This window comes from Drosophila bipectinata, chromosome 3L (genome assembly GCF_030179905.1).
Source record: "Drosophila bipectinata strain 14024-0381.07 chromosome 3L, DbipHiC1v2, whole genome shotgun sequence".
Taxonomy (NCBI): domain Eukaryota; kingdom Metazoa; phylum Arthropoda; class Insecta; order Diptera; family Drosophilidae; genus Drosophila; species Drosophila bipectinata.
In genome coordinates this window covers 3,326,341-3,343,977 of record NC_091738.1, presented here as the reverse complement: position 1 = coordinate 3,343,977, position 17,637 = coordinate 3,326,341, and the positions used below count along the sequence as shown (strand labels likewise).

General features: G+C 40.8%; 1 protein-coding gene across 3 annotated transcripts; it reads right to left on the bottom strand.

The window, feature by feature from the left end:
• Positions 1–549: 549 nt before the first annotated feature.
• On the bottom strand, positions 550–17,450 carry Rgl (Ral guanine nucleotide dissociation stimulator-like). Of its 3 annotated transcripts, none has more exons than XM_017244956.3 (7): positions 17,081–17,450; positions 14,023–14,376; positions 4,036–4,137; positions 3,447–3,830; positions 2,855–3,385; positions 2,641–2,793; positions 550–2,579 (listed from the first exon to the last, which is right to left on the bottom strand). In XM_017244956.3, exons 2-7 carry the CDS (start codon positions 14,047–14,049, stop codon positions 1,434–1,436), a joined length of 2,343 nt encoding a protein of 780 aa, XP_017100445.2. In that variant the 5' UTR covers positions 14,050–14,376; positions 17,081–17,450; the 3' UTR covers positions 550–1,433. The 3 variants fall into 3 exon arrangements, with proteins under 3 accessions (XP_017100445.2, XP_017100446.2, XP_017100443.2); XM_017244957.3 differs by lacking the exon at positions 17,081–17,450 and adding an exon at positions 14,506–14,525; XM_017244954.3 differs by lacking the exons at positions 14,023–14,376; positions 17,081–17,450 and adding exons at positions 7,513–8,043; positions 11,412–12,221.
• Between the last annotated feature and the right edge of the window lie 187 nt (positions 17,451–17,637).

The following is a 17,637-nucleotide window of genomic DNA, read 5'->3' as shown; positions in this document are numbered from 1 at the left end:
TGTGGCTTTTATTATTGCCGCACGAGATTTATTTTTTGTCATTGAAGTGATCTAATTAAAGTTTGTGTGGACCCAACATTAAGAGCGTCAAAACAGGCCAGCCGAGGACAAAACAGGAGAAAAAGGATAACGAAATTTGTTTTCAGCGAAAGTTGTGGGCGGATGAGGCTTGTCGGAGGTGCAACTTGTTTTCGTTTCCAAGAGAAAGTTGTTAAAAAGCCAAAAAAAAGTAATTTATTTCAGTTTACTGCCGTCCCCGTAATGAGATGTTTTGACCCGCTAACTTGGTACTCCCACCTAGCCCCGCTCTGACAGCCTTGAGGATGCTGATTTGGTTTGAATCCTTGGCCAAGTTGTCTTGGCATCAGCTGCCTGATAATCAGATTTATCCACTTTCCTTGGGAAATGGGTTAAACTTTTTCCTTTGACTTTTAAGAGGTTAAGTTTCCACAGTTCCAAGCGACTTTTCTAATGCCTACATCTAATTTAATAAAAAAGTTTTAGAATAGTTCTAAAGGCATTCTATATCCTTTATCCCCCTTTAAAAGATTTTCAATTTCATTTTGGTACAATTTATTTTGCAGTAGAACACAAGCTATCGCCTTCAATCAATGTATTTACAATATTATTACGTTTTTCTTCTCAGATACTTCACTCTTTAGACGTCTATCGTATTTTAGATTTTTAAATCTATGTAGAATCTTAACTCATTAGCTTGCAATGTATGTTGGTTACTTACAAAAACGCAATTACAATTTCTTAATCAACTAAACGTAATTAGGTTTTGTGCACTCCATTCGGAAACATTCAAAAATGGATATTGTATCTTAAGTATCTTACGGCTAGTGTATATTTGTATTTATAATACACGTACAGTGGGTAAAAACATCTATACAAATATTCCACTTAGTTTTGTGTTGGAAAATCCTCAAAGTAAAGTACAGACACAAGGCGGAGTCCTAAGCTCCTCCTCAAGATCCAAAAAATTATTGTACCACATTTAGAATATCATTTGTTGTGTATTCAATATTACACAAGTGTATATGTGTGTTTGTTTTTGTAAATATCAGCAAATATTCCAGTAGAGTCTCTATAAATATATGTTTTGGATTGGTTTTCCAGCGACAGCGACCTGTGCCGTGAGCTCTGGGCCTGGTGAAAATCAGAGATTACAAAAGTGTTGCTAAACGCTAATTGACAGGGTTAATCGAGAGAAACATATCGATAAAATATCGATTAATCGAAACTATCTCTCTCCACGTTCAATAAATAACTTAACGAGTTACGAGCCTAAATAGAAATTGGTTTTCTCCAGTTTTGTCATGTGCGAGTCGAACTCTATTTACAATCCATACTATACTCCATACTCCTAATCCTTACTCCTCGCCCTCGTAGCCCAGACACCATAGCTGGGACAAGGGCACGGCCATCGACTAGCTGCCCGGCACGCCCTCGTCCTTGCGGGGCCTGAGGATAAAGTTCAGGTTGTAGTTCGTGTTCACCGCATAGTAGACGTTGGCATTCTTTGGCATAACCAGCTCCTTGTCCGGCAGCACCTGCGCCAGCGTGAACCGATCCGGATCGTCCTCCAGGCCCAGCTTCAGCATCGCATTGCGGATCACCTGCGGCGTCCGCTCATTGTTGCCCAGCATGATGCTTTTGTAGAGCACAATCCCATCCAGCTCGATGTTGTCCGTCTCGTACGTCACCCGGATGATGTAGAAGTCTGGGGCGGATTGGGGAGTTCCGCCCGCTGGCTGCACCAGTTGGGCGTTGATGTGGGGCGATCCTCCATTGGTGGTGCCATTCCCATGCGACTTGAGGCCATTTCCCATTGACTGGGAGTGCGTCAGCTTGCCGGACTGGCGGCCGCCGGAGTTGCTGGAGTCCAGGGACAGGTTGGAGACACTGCTCGAGGCGGACATGAGGGAGGCGTGCTGATGGTGGGCGTCCCGGTCCAGGGAATTGTGCCTGGAGCTAGTGCTGCTGTTCAGCTCACAGTAGAATTGCGAACCGGCGCCACTGCTCGAGTTGGAGTGGATGGAGTCAGTCTTGCGGTGGCCCAGGATGGAGGCCGTCGAGGAGGCGGTCGTATTGGTCAGCGAGGTGTTAGTGCTGACCACGGACTTGCGGGGCGCCGGTGGTGGAGCTTCCAGGCGGCAGCTCAGCTCGAAGGCCTCCCGCTCGTCGAAGACCGGCATCGAGTTGAACCAGTGATCAAAGAGGGCATCTGCCTGCAGGTTGTAGGTGTTGGCCGCTCCCTGGAGCAGCTTGATCTGGGCCAGGACCTCAAACTCTTTCCGCTTCTTGTCGAAGTTGATCAGCTTGTCCTCGGTGAGGTAGTCGGGATTGGCCGTGTGGATCATAGTAAGGTCGGTGAGGAAGGTGCCCAAGTAGGGTATCGTCCCGTGGGATGTCTGCGTTCCAAGATTCTGGATTAGTTTATGGAGGTGGCGATCGCTCTGATCGCTGGCCGGATCCGGGTTCTTGGCAGTACCCTCGCGCTTCAGCACCTCTCGCAGTGTCCACGCGTTGTTGTCCTCCGAGCAGATCCGAGCCAGCTCCGTGAAGACTTCCATCTGGAAAGGTGAATGATATAGGGTTATTATGGTTTCTCTAGGGATTCTTTTGGAAACTCACTCTTTCTTTGGGCAACACCTCCCAGATCTTGGACAGCCTGTAGATGGAATTGGAGTTCAAAGCAGAAATGATGGCCTTCAGGGAACTAAAGTTCTTGAGCATGCGCAGCTCCTGGGCAATATCAATCCAACGTGAAATATTAAGAGCGCGCTCCTGATGGAAAAAAAAGATTCCTTTTAAGAAGTCCTTTTAAGAATTCCTAATATTAACTCACCTGTGGCTTCAGACGATCTATGAGTATGCTGGACACTACCCGGAAGAGCACCGCATTGAACTGGTTAATGGTGGCCACCACAGTCTCTGATCCTCCGCTATCCCGCCGCGCCCACGTATGGCCCAGGCACTGATGAGGAATCAGCCTCTTGAAGAGCTCCGTGTCCATGCGGGTCAGCTGCTCGGCAAAGTGGCGCACGGGCACATGGGGAAAGCGGAATGCTTGCAGGAAGTGAGTGGGTCCTCGGTAGATGGGTCCATGACCCATTGGCGACAGATACAGCCCGTTGAACTGGTCCGTCAGGTCATAGGAGGAGCCGTAGTGAGTGGGAATCATAAACTGCTGCACCTGCTGCGTTCCAGCAGCCGAGAGCCAGGAAAGACCGTTCCCCTCCAGGCCGACACCACCTCCGCCGCCGCCTCCGCCACTGCCGTTGCCATAGACGGACTGCCGGATGAGCCGCTCCAGGCGATTAAGCACCTTGATATGCAGATCGGAACGCTTCAGTCGCTTGGTGGCAAAGGCCAAGATCTGCAATAAAGATTACTTTTTATTAGTTTACATATTTTATTTAAGTTTTATCTTTTCCCACCTGCTGCAGGTTATCCTCATGCCAGTCCTCTGGGAAACCATCCAGCCACACATGCAATGCCGAGACCAGCGTTTTCTTGTGCTGCTCGTGAATGGAGGCGTGCGGATCGTAGGCGGGGTCCATGGCCTGGCCGCTCTGCTGGGCCTGCTCCACCTCCTCCAGGTGTTTCTCGTGCAGAGTGTCGTACCGCTGCGTCAGCAGACTGAGCACCTGCTTGGGTGTGGAGAAGGTGCGGTAGGTGGACAGAAACACGTTGATGAACGTCGACTCCAGCTCCCCGTCATCGGTGGCGAGGGCCTCCACCAGACGGGCCAGGGTCGCTGCCTTGACGAAACGGACTCGCACGGTCTCCCATTCCAAGTGGGAAATCTCATCATCAGAGTCCTGAAAAAGAAATTAAATATTATTATCAAATGTAGTGACTTTTTAGAGCTTTTAAGGACTTCTTCAAGGCTACTGCCTTCTTTAATCTCTTAATTGATTTAAACTAAACCCCAATCAATTAGAAAAGCCATTTTCTATTTTCCAACCCAACTGCAACGATGCTAGTCGACTAAGTAATTGATATTGGGAAAGTGGATTTACTTACATTGCTGGCCGTGGGCGTGGGTCGGTGGTATCGGACCTTCTTCAGGTAGACCGTGAAAATGGCGTTCTTTTCATGCTCTTCGCCCCAAAGGCGCCACGTGGGCTGCAATAATAAAGAAAACAGAAAGTTAATTAAATGCATTTAACTAATTTAATTTAAGTTCAACAAATATATACTAAATTAAATTTATTTCTATAAATAATCTTTCTCAATAATCCAAAATCTTTCGAAAATGTATGTCAAAGACCAAGATCATTGCTAATTTGCTTTATAATTTATCATATTCTATTAATAGAACCCATTTCCGATGTATTTTTCATTTATATCCCCTTAATACGACACAAAAAATGCTCAAATATTTCCAATATAAACATTATGTCTCTCAATTTTTGGCAATTGTTTTGAATATAAAAATTGTTTGTTTTGGTGGAAATTCGGTTGTCTGGCATTTCCATTTCCATTCCGATTTCCATTTCCGTTTCGAATGGCATCTTTGGCAATGTTAAGGCCCAAACAACATTTGTTCATGTCTAGTCCTAGGGAGGTATTTTAATTGATACATAAATTCTTAAATTCTTTGCTAATTTGTTGCGTAAAAAAAAATGTTAGCAACTATATGAAAAAGAAAATATTTTCATAAGTGCTCTGGCTAATTGGAAGTGAAAAGTAGACTTGGGAGGCTATTGCTTGCCAAGTCATCCACTCATTAATAATATTCAGTAACGATATTCCTCGATTTCTTTCCCAATACCCCTATCCCTCCAAATACTTGAAATTTTTTCGCCAAACCATTAAAATTCTAATTAGAAATCCAAGCAGGGCGAGTCTCTTACCAACTGTGTACCTCGTCGAGTGTTTATGTAAAAACTATGTAAATACTAGCTCCCACACCCACCCATGGCCCCACACTAAACAGGGCCCAAGTATTCGAATTAAAAATTTACTCGCCGCAATGCCAAAAGCGTGAAAAAAGCATTAAACACCCAAAGTGAATGAATAAGCATAATCAAATGGAATAAACGTGCAACAACAGCAACTACAGCGTGCCACAAGAGAAAGGCACGCAAAAGTTTATTTTGGGTAGGGGTATGACAGGGGAGTGTGTGTGTGCCTTATGTCTGATGTCTGATGTGTGTTTGTTGTGTGTCTGAGGGTATGAGTGGTGGCGCCCACCAATAATAAACAGCAACAACAAGTTACAACAAAGTGGTTGACTAAGAGAAGCCCATGTAAAAAGATTTTAATATCATACAGAGAGAGAAAAAGATGTGACAATTTATGGCAATTTTTAAAATTAAAAAAGGTCTTATCAACATATAGTTTTGAATATCTATGGAAATAATTTCCACTTGATAAGCCCTTCCCTAACCTAGTTTAATTGATAAAAATTTTATAACTTTTTATATAATTTTATTTATTGTTTATATAATATATTAAAATCAACTGAAACTTGGAAAACTTTTCTATTATTCTAAATTATTGCCTAAAATATTAAAATAATATTAAATATTAAATTATAAAATTACATTTTATCACAAGCCTATCACATCATTACTTCTAAAACCACTTGAGAATTTTAAACGAATAGAAAAGTGTGACCAAAGTTCAATGTAAATATCTTATAAGTATTTATATATCTTATAACTATGAATAGAATTATTAAATACAATTAAGATACATATTTCAAAATCACCATTAACTCATCTGTAGTTACAAACACCCTTAAGCCCTTTTCCCATCAAACTATTAATTCCAAAACCCCTTGAGAATTTTAAACTAAAACAAAAGTGAGACCAAAGTTCAAAACCATTTGTGATTAAACATATTTTTATAAACAATAAAATTTTAATTTCTGTGCAAACAATGCGACATCAGTAGCAACGCCCATCTGACCCCAAATGGGAATCCGCCGTGGAATGCGAAACATAAACATGATTTGATGAGGGCTTCGGATTGGAAATGAAAAACAACAAAAAAAAAGCAGAGTACTATATAGTAGAAGAGAAAAAAAAAGCCGGGGAGGTTAACACACGAATGTGGTGGGGTCATCCATCCATCCTAGACAGGCCGACATCCCCGACAGACGGACAGACACGAATCTCATGTTGATCCAATTAATTGCCCGCATGCGCTTTAATTATACCAAACAAAGGCGAACAGAATTGCTTAAATGTTTAGTTCGTTTAGCATTTCGTAAATTTTTATTGAAGTACTTTAATATTTCGTAAAAAAACATGTAACAACAAAAGAAATAGAGTGTTGGCTGGCTAGCAATTTGTTTTTGTTTTGTGTAATTGTGCATAAATTTTGTTTGCCGCAGAGATGGATCTGGAAACAGCTGAAAAGTTTCCAAATGGCCTTGCAAAAATAGCAGACAAGATGGGGAAATGTACCAAAGGGCCTCCCCAGCGACTAGGCGTCGCTCAGTTGGGAAATCTTTCGTTCGAAATAGTCCCCAAAAATAAGTATCTTCGTTTCCTGGTGCCAAGTACTAGAGCCCTTAAGAACAACATCTGGGTGGGAAGTTGCTTTTTATGGCTATGACTTCCTGGTCACAAAAATGGCAATTGTTTTGTCTAATTGTAGAGCAGGCTCTTTTTCCCAATCTATCTACAATGTATATTATATTTTGCAAGTATATATTATAGAATGTGAAGGCAACATTTAATCAATTCCGATTCCGAATCCGATTCACGATCGACCCCGCCGGCAGAGACTTTTTCTTAGCGGCATCTGCCAAAAAAAAAAATACACATTTTCTTCCTCTGTTCTTGATACGTATTGTGGGATATACACATATATAAGCTATACTGTATTTATTTAATTTATTTGTTATTTATTTGGCATTTTGTTGTATTCTGTGTGTATGTTTTGCTACTGATGGCTGTTGCCTTATAGCGCCGTGTTCCATACTTGGTTCAGTTGTTTTTGCTGTTTAATTAATGACGCATTATGGCATCTCGGTTCAATAGTCATTTGCGTCAAAACCGAGGCGAGTGATACAACTGCTGCTTAAAAATGATTTAAGAGCACATCTTGGATAGTAAATCAAGTATTATTTCAAGAATTTAAATAACCACCTGACTCATTGTTGCAGATATCAGTAATAATGCTTATGGGAGTACTAGGAAGTATTACTACAAAGAGGGCATTGTCCAAAAAAACCAACAATGAAATAAAACAAATATTCCGATTTGAGAAAACCTGATAGTCTGAGCTACCCATTGAATGCTACAATTATTGCGCTTTAATTGGCACTTTAAGGCCTTACCTCACCGCCTCATGCCTCAAATTCTTGCATGCAACTCAAGCAATTAATTAGTGTCATTTAACAATCAATTGGGCAAACATAATTAAGCCGGATATGACTCAGGCCAACATGGCTGCAATTAGCCAAGTCACACAAACCAAATAGAAGCCAAAAATAAAAGTTTGTTAATACTTTTATTAGTATTTAGTTCAAATATCAAGTAATACCTTCGTGTAAGTATAGTTCTTGGCATGGAGATCCTTGGTCTTCTTGGAGAGATTCCTCAGCGTGGCTCCTGTGCAGGCGCACAGGTACTTCAGGCTGGCCACCACCTTCCGCTCGGCATTGAGGACCGCCGACCTGGAGTCCAGGTCATCGTAGGAGTGGTAGGAGCTGTTCCTGCGCGGTTTGGCCGAGGCAGACCGGCTCCGTCGCTGCTGCTGGCACATCTGCGGAGGTGGCGGTGCCGGGGTGGAGGATTTTTTGCGCTGGCGGGGGCAGGTGTGGCAGTGGAACTGCTTCTTCGGCTCCAGATCCTTCTCCGGCTGGTGGTAGGCGCAGGACTGGCTGGACGAGTTGTTGTTCACCTGACGCCAGGCACTGCTGAAGTCCGTGTTGTCCAGGGGCGGCATTAAAGCGCGATTGTAGCCGGCCAGGTCCTGCAGCTGGTAGGCGCAGGTGTGACTCTTGATGAGCGCGGACTTCTGATGGCTATGCTTCTGGCTGTGCGGGCATTTGCAGGAGCGACTTGTGAAATTCTGAAATAATTTCTTAGTTCAGAGACTTGGCTGGTTTTTTTGGGAGGGTCTATAACCCCTGAAGTGACTGCTTTGTACTTGATCTTGGGCCGTGGTTCATTGATTGGATGCGTCCCTCAACCCACTTGAGCTGTAGTCTCAGTTCGTTCACAGAGCCCCTGACCTTGGCTACAATTTGACTCCAAATACGCTTCATACACACAACGGCATCACATTGTTCAGCTGTGTTTTGTACATTTTTTTTTTTATGTTTATGAGCGGCTCGGCTAACACAACCCAATGGCCAAAAATAGACAAAAAAAAAAACAATCGAGCCATCCAACAAACAAATAAGCGAAGAAAAACAACCGAAACAGTGACTCTGTTTGCCTCAAGTGGCGCTCACTCACTCTCCTCCGAATTTGGCCAAGTGGGAAGTGCCGAGGGCCTGGAGGAGATTTACGGGCAATCTCAAACGGATCCAACCATTTCATATTGTGCTAGGCACGTCGTTCATCCCGGCCTATAATCATAAACAACATCCCAATAGGCCCCCCCATCTGGGGCCTGAGATGTGTTCAACTTTTACCAGGAAGTTATTATAGTTGCCTCTGTGTTTTAATGTTGTTTTTGGGCTTTAATATTTCACGCCTATAGACAGCTGCGTACAGGTTTGGCCATGGAGAGGATACTCTAAAATAAGGAAAGTATTTCCAAACCAAACTAACCAACATATAACTTATAATCTTTACATTTCCCTCTCAAAACACAAGAATGTAATCTTCCTTAGATTCAATCTTTTATTATTTTAATAAATATTTTTATAATCTAAGTAATATTTCCTCTAAAAAGAGCATTTCCACTTCGACTACACTGACCACAAGCCACAAACAATCTTTCCAATATTTTGCCTTGCTAAATATTTTCTTGTCTTTGGCGTGAAAATTGCGTTGCGTTTTCCTTTTCTCCGCAAGCTTTATGGCGTTTTTCTTATGGCACCGGCAGAGATGAAACGGCCCAGCCCATTTCGTGTCGAGTTTAGTTTACCCATAAATTGAGGCCAGCTCTGGCTATTTCGCAGTTTCCCTCAATTACAGCCCGACCTGGCCAGGTTGCCAATTACATAACTCGTTTCTGGCCAAAGAGATGTCATCTCGGTTAGGAAAGACCCTCATTCGGTTAGGAGAGAGAGAGGTCAGCAGGTCGTGCGTGAGGAACCGGAAAGGTCTCGATCTGGAGTACGTGCCTCGCGTGGCCAGAAATTAAATTACCAAGAAATGCATCAAAGACCTCACAATCAAATACGCATCACGAAAAGTAAATCGAGCGCCATAAAATCATAGAATCGTTTCTATAATTTCAGGCACGTCCTTTCTTCCGTTTCGGAATATGCGTCATGGGCTTGGGAGGTCTAGGATTTCCTAGCCAAGGCGTTACAATGAACTATAGTTCTAGAAGTTCTATATGCAATGGGAACAAAGCTCTTCAGTCGAGCATGAATAATAAATAAAGCTTTATATAGAAAATAATTTTCAATGAAAAGTTACATATATCTTTTAAAAGAATGAATTTTTAAGATAAAAGTCTCTATAAAACCTCCTTGATTATATTAATCATAAACACCCTGATTTCCAATAGATAAGAGAAACAATGGAAAACCTCTACCGATTGCAGGAAATCCTTCAAGAGCACGAGACCTCAGGCATTACCGACACGACTTTGTAATAGTTTCGATGGAGATGCCCCCCTCTAATCAATATGCACATTCATTGCACTTAATCTGTACCCAAACACACTCATTTCATTCACGTTTATTATTACAACGAATGCCAAACGAGAATTCTCATTCTGAAACAGAACACGACGACGACTCGACATTAGCATACGGCACACGGGCTTTACCTTTCGAGGAAAATGATTCATCAGAAAATACCCGCCCAGAAAAAAATATTAAAACAGCGTCCGAAATAAAGCTCATTAAAAAAAGTGATGAAACATTATATTATTATAATAATTCGAGGCGCGTAATTGTCAAACATACAGATTCGTGTTTGTGTATAGAAGCGCTCCAATTATAAAGAAAATAATACCCAAAGAGGGGGATTGGCTGATTGGTACAGCCCACATCATCTGGCTATATATAGAGCAGGTGACCTTTCCTCCAGAGAAGCCGCCGAGTGGGTGGTGTGCTTTCTGGTGGGGGGGTTTTCTCAATTACAGAGCATTGCAAAAATAACCAAAAGTCGAAAACAAGAAAAGCAGCAGTCTCGAACATCAAAGAGGATGGATAATTGTGAGGTTTCTTGAGATAACACTCCCTAATTGATAGAAATTCTTACATATTTCTTAAATATTGCCTCCAAACACATGCTAATACAACCATTATTTTGACCACATCTGTAGGATGCATGGATCTATATATAGATCGGCAATCCCTGGCACGAGTTGTGGGGGAATTGCAATAAAAACAACAACCCAACAAGAGTGCGCAGCAGAGACTGAAACTAAACACTGGGTCTCTTGCCCCACCTGGGTGCTGGCCCAACTGCCATCCAACTGACTGACTGACTAAATGACTCTGACGGACTGTCTGTCAGTCTGTCTGTCGGGTCTCGGGCCCCAATCCCCTGCAAACATTTGTTGCTCCCCCTCGTTACTATATCATTGTCGTCCGTCCCCCCCACGCTCGGCCATTATCAAACCACATCCGCCGAGCAGAAGCAGCAGTGGAGATGATGTACCGGGTACGGATCCCAACAATACGAAAATATATATCAACTTGAACTAAAGCTTGAGCCACTGAGCCACTGAGCATAGCTTGAATTTATTTTTATGCCTTCTCCACTCTCCTCCACTGAAGAGAGGAAGAGGCGGAGCTTTTGTTTTGCACACAATGGGGGTCACATAAATATTAAGAGAAGGGGGGGCCTGCCCCGCCACATAAACACAGCCAGAGACTGCATGACCCCAACTGGAAATATGACAGGTTGTCATATGAATCATTCACAAGGTACCATATACATATGACCCTTCCCCAATCGATCCCTAGTCCTGCTCCCGGAGTCGGATTTTATTTCTGGATTCCAGCCAAGGCGTAAAGTTTCCATGCCATTGGCTTTTGTACATAATTTCTGTTGACATTTCTGGTGATTCGAAGCCCAAGACACAAGTACTCCGAGTACAGTAATCACACTCCCCAAGTAACCAGATCAAGTACAAAGCAATTTATATTCGGGGACTTGGGAAAAAGTTGCACATTGATTCGTTATAGGCTATCTAAGCTGTTGTTTTTTTGGGGTGTTAGGGTGGGGTTTATTATTTGGATAGGGTATAAGTGGGTAGAGTATTCTTTCTTATGTGCATCTTCTTTCCCTTGATGTCCTGGTTACCATTTGAGATTGGCTTTTGTTCCTTCGAGAATTCTTGCTGAGATTTCCGTTGTTCTTCTTCTGTTTTCTTTAATTTCCACGCCTCCTTTAATGCTTTCACAGTTATTTTTATTTCGTACCCCTCAGCACAAAGTGCAGTTCAATGGGGATTGTTGGGGGGATTGCTGGGGGGACTGGCAAGTAAAATCGATATTCCTGCTGCTCTTTTTGCTGGGCTTCTATGCTGAGGCCGTGGGTTGTTCAGCTTCCTGAAAGCGATGAGTCAACGGGACGCCGCGAGAAACACACCCAGGAGCGGGTCAGTTGGGTGGGTGGGTTGTTGGTTACTGGCTACCAGTAGTCCTTGGTCCGTTAGGAAAAGTTCGTTGCACTACGCCGATACCACGGCGTCTGCTTGTATCCTTGTGTTCTTGGTATATTCTTGTATTTATTTTCACTTTTTTTTTTCTTTTGATTATGTGTATATCTATTGCTTTTGATATTGTTGCTTCTGTTGCGGTTGCTGCACTTTCACACGCACTAGCACTACCGAATTTCGGTATCCCGGGTGCATTTTCAAAGCAAATGCGAACGCCTTGCTTGCCGAAAATCTCAACATGAGATATCCGTGTAATTACAAAAACACTATATGTACAAAATTCACATTTGGGGGTTTGCTGTAGACGCCCGGTGGGTCGGTGGTCGGGGTCAGGGGGTGGCAAGGCAGGAGGCGGCGCAGAACGTAAAACGCGCGCGCGACACACACACAAAGTCCGGGGCAGACACACGCGACACAACCGCCGCCAACAACAGTTTTTAACAACAGTACTCGGAACTAATCAGCATTCCCACTGTAGACCTGCTCGCTTTGACTCTGAATGCGTTCCACCATCCACATATTCCATAGCTGCCAAGCGCCAGAACGAAGCTCCCACGAAATGGGGCTCTCCCGCTCTCACTCAGAACTTTGAGGTAGGGCACAGTGGGGTAGCAGTATAATTGATTTTTACAGTTTTTAACTATTTTGGGTTTATTTTTAATACCCAAGAATCTTAAAGATATTTAAAACTAACTTTTAATAAATATTTAAAATTAATTCGTAATAAATCTTTCTTTATTTTGTAAAACTTTTGGGAAAATTAACCATTTCACTCCACTGTGCAGGGGTGGTTTTCGTTAGCATCCCCACTTTAGCTGCGCTGCTCTCTCTGCGTCTCAGGTAATCTCACCTCGGATCGTGGGAACTTCGAGCACCCACTCTCATTTAATACCCGTTAATTCTTGATTATGAGAATGTATTTTTGAATAAAAGATGAGTACATTTCCCATTATTTAAGATGAATTGCAATTTTTGATCAAATTTAACAAGAAAATCATAAGAAAAAACTATTTACTATCATTTTGATCTGCTAAGTATGCTACAAACAATTTTAAAACATTTCTAGGTTTATTTTTATAAATATTCAGTATAATTCTAGAATAATTTTCCCCTGCTTGATACCTATACTTATAATTTTGTTCTTCGTTTAAAAAACTAGGTATCAGTAAGTCTATATAACAATTTTATTGAGATCCCCTCTTCTTGCTCTGTTTATGTTATTTTCTTATAAACAAATTAATTTTTGTATTCTCATCACACTCACTCTCTCTACTGTATTCAAATTTTAGAATAGATTTTTAGTATTTTTTCTGACAACTTCACACTGACCGCCACAATGGGCATTTGTTATCATTATCTTTACGCATTTATCAATGGAATTTATGACCCTTCTTAAGCTGTAAGACTTCAGAGTTCTTTTTTTAAATTTTGATTAATGCCGAGAGAAAAAAATTCAAATTTTCTTGTTTGTTTGGGCCTATCCGTAAACCGCTCCAAACAAGCTTTTCGAACTCTCCAATGACATAATATTATGGTAATGGGGAATACCTTAAAAATACAGGTATTGTCTGAGGTTTGGTAACGACCCAAAAGAAAGCTGGCGGGAAATCAATAAGCTAAAATATTAATAAAGCGTTTATTTACGCAAGCGCCAATAAAAGTTGTGTTGCTTTGTAGGCTGGCTGTGTCTGTTGAGCAAACATTAGACCCCAAAACAAGTCAATTGATCAATTAGCGAATGCAACAAGTTACAAGACAAAGGCCAGCCCAGTGATAAGGCCACGTGAGAGAGGGGTACATTGATAGACTGTTATGCACTTTGGGATGCTGATAAAATTTATTCGATAAAAGGAAAATGGTCCAATTTGAATAAAAAAATGAATATAATTTTAAATTTAATCCTACTTTAGACATACTTATTTTAAAGACCTAAATATTACCAGAAACCCAATCTATAATTATTTAACTTTAAGGTTTTCTTTGGAGGCTGATATTTTATATCGTATGTATATCGTATCATACTGATCAGCCACATTTGGTCATATTTTCTGGTTCACTTCGACTTGCGTCACTAAATATTTAAAAGAGCAATTAGCAGATATGGGAAAAAGCTTCCACACACAGTTGCCAGCCCTGAGAGCTACTTTCAAAATGACTTTCTATGCATTTCCACATTACTTTCTACGCATTGGCTATGCTTCACTATATACTATATAGTATACTAGATATGTGTACAATGTTGGAGCTACTCACCAAACTGTCGGCCACATTTTGACTCATTATACTCTGGAGCTTTGATGATGGCCAGATGCTGCAATTACTTCAAGGTGCGTGTCGCTCGGACTCTGGTACGATGCAATTGCTGATGATGATGACTGGTATCTGTCGGATACGCGCATTTTGGCTTGGCACAGCTAACGATGAACAAAGACTCGAATACACACACTTTCTGGTACACACTGACACGTGTAAGGCGATTTACTTATTTATTTCTTTTTTGGGTTGTGCAATTCGCAGCAACAAGCGGATGTATCTGCAAGATACGCGACCAAACTTGCAATCGTATCGACACAAATTTCAAGTTTTCTTTTCCATTTCGTTACCAAACTGAAAGAAAGCGACAAAAAACACTCGAGTGAAAATCATTTCAGCTCAATGGAAAGTGCGACAGCAGCAGCGGCGCGTAAATGAAACGGTCAATAAAAGTTTTACGAATAAAAATCACAAAAAAACTACATTTCTAGCATTCCAGAGGCTTAGAAGCCACAAGAGCACGGAGACCAGGTTACCGCCAGCGCCACAGACCACAGTCCAGCAACAACTAACCTAACGCCGTGGAGCACTTCGCTACCGGGAATGAAATAAATGCGGTTTGAACGTGGCGCGCAAAAGATTTACGGTATTCAGCTACGATTTTTACAGTGGGAGGGATGGTCAAGATTTCTGATTCAAAATATTTATTATTTTGTTTTTAGGTAATGATAATAATAATAATAATAATAATAATAATAATAATAATAATGATAATAAAATGATAATAATTAGGAGATTAAATTGAATAGACATTTGTTTTTAAATAATTTACTACACTAAATATATAGACAACCTTTACTCTCGCCTTGTTTAAATTCTTCTAAAAATGCAAAAAATCCTATTTAAAATATAATTATAGATCTATTTACTATGTTATATACATAATAATCCTATTTAAAACATATCATATAATATTTATGAACCTATTTTCTAGCTCATAGTTCTAAGAACCCTATATAAAATATGTACATCATATTTTTTTCAAGAATTAATTTCCTATTGTTTTAAAAATCCTATTTAAAACATGTATAATATCTAAGAATCTTTTTTATATGTTATAGTTCGAAAAATCCTATTTAAAACATATCATATAATATATAAGCATTAATTTCCAATACTATCGTACTAAAAATCGTACCCTTTAAAATATATAATACAATATTTTAAAATCTGTTTCCTATCTGAGAGTTCCTAAAACTCCTATTTTAAATATGTCGTATAACATTTAAGAGTCTATACAATTTACCCACTGTACCCGATCTACGCTACGTTGACAGCACCTAATGATGGATTTCTTTTTTACGATCCGTAATCGCAGTAGCCCCTCTCTGTGGGGCCAACCCCCCTCCAGATAGCGGCTTGTCTCGAAATATTTTGCAAACGCAAACGCAAAACATTAATGAAAGTTTTTCACCTGCGTCTCTGTTTGTTTTTATGTATTTCTTTACCTGTTCGGCAGTCGATTGGTATGTGTTCTGAATAGCCCGCTTAGGCAAACATGAAAAAATGCGGAAAATGTTTGGACAGACAAAGCCAGGCCCAAGAACAAAAACAAACCGAAGAACAGGTACGCAGAATATCGTTTGTCTTCAAAACGAGAGAATTCTTTGGCGATAACTGAGAGAATCAATCTGCGAGAGCACATGGCCGATCAGGTGTTTATGAATATCGTAAAAGATATATTATATTAAATTGGTTGGATATTTTTCATAAAAATGAGAGGAATTTTTAGAAGGAAACTAGGTAACTGAAAAGTAGTACAAAGCTGTACTTTATGCTTAATGTGTCTTCACTTAGAAAGCCTAATCATTAGGGCCAAATCTTGAACAATCATCCAGCTTGATTGCCTTGAGCTGGCTGAGTGACTGACCCTTCTCGGAGCCTCCTCATAAACCCAAGAAGCGGTCGAGTGCTTAATTAATCTTGGCGGACTCCTCCCTCTCGATTTCTACGCCCATTTGTGGTCGAGCTTAGTCGGTTCTTAGAACCATAAGAACATCATCATTAAATTAGCATTTTAAATTTAAATATACAAGTTAATACAAGCCGAATACCCGTCTCTTTCTGTTCAGTCAGCTTGGAGAGCTTTTTTTGCGAAAATTTTTATTCTGCTTGGCTGTTTTTTATTTTTTATTATTTCTTACACCTCCACACAGCTGAGCTGGGAGTCCATAATTGTTATAAAAATATTTATATATGCCCCAATGATATATGGAAGTTCTCGATTTGTTGATGATATTTTTGGTCACTTGGCCTGGCTTAAAACTGGCCCGAACTCTCTCTCACTCTCTGCTAACTGAATGCTCTCTCTTCCTACCATTTGCAATAAATGATCTCACTCTGTTGTAGTTCTCACTTTTTGTTTTTTTTTTTTGTTACTTTACGATATCAAAAATTGCTTTATTAGCCAAAAAACAAAAAAAGGCAACCGAGTTTAATCTTTTTATATTCTTAGTTTTTTGTTGTGGTTGGTTCCTATTTTTTCGATTCCATTTCTGTTATTTCTACTTTGTCACTTTTAACACACGTTTCGGACGTGTTTTTTCGGCGGTAACACGCAAGCAGTTCTATAAAATGGTATAGCTTTTTGGTATCAATATTGTATCTTTAATGGAAAAGTTTTAATTGGGTTTTAGATACTTTTAACTCCCGTTACTTTTCTACTTGACAACTTTACCATTTTCTAGATATTTTTGTACTGGCTCTGTCTCTAGGGCCAACAACTCGAAAACACGTTGCAATTGGCAACTGGTTTACAGCTATGCAACGGCAAACACACACACACACACACACACACAGGAAGATGCTCACACACACCACTATGGCCGCTCAGGTAGACAACCACAAAATTGCAGGTGTGTAAATGCCAATTTTTTAGTCTTTCAACAAAAATTGTATATATTTTTCAATTACTTTTAAACATTGTTACTTTTGTGTAATTTTCGCAATTAATTGTAATTATTTTGGATTTTTTGATTTTCGATAAGAGTGGATATACCTTTTAGATTTTAATGCTCTTTATGGATTTTTTGATGCACTCTTTTTTTTTTTTTGTATTTTCACACACAAACTCGAACTCGAAACTGAAAATGCCATTAATGATATGATGGTAGTGCTGTTGCTGCTCTTTTTTTTTTTTTTTTGTCTTGGAGCACTGGAAATTTTCGTTACGCTTTGGCAGACATTACGAGCCAAGCTCCGCATCCGCGACCCCCTATCCGCGTCCGTACCGCACTCCCTCCCCGCCAAAACAATCGCACGACTAGATAATGGCTATATGGGAGCGTACTGGGATCTCGGAAACTTGGCAACTCGGATCCGAACTCGTCTATCTTTGGTTACACGTAGTTTGCGACTGAGAGAAATTCACAAAAGCCGTGAGCCAAAATCAAGCTGAAGCTGGCCCTGGTCTGGTCTTCTGGCCCAAAAGAGCGGGAGCGGCCAAACAAAAGACTGGAAGTGAGAGCGAGAGATTGCTGGCCGGAGAGCCAGGTGATCGTCAAGGCTCTGATTTTAGTTCCCTACCTGCTGGAAGCCTCAGAGCCCTGAAAGCGA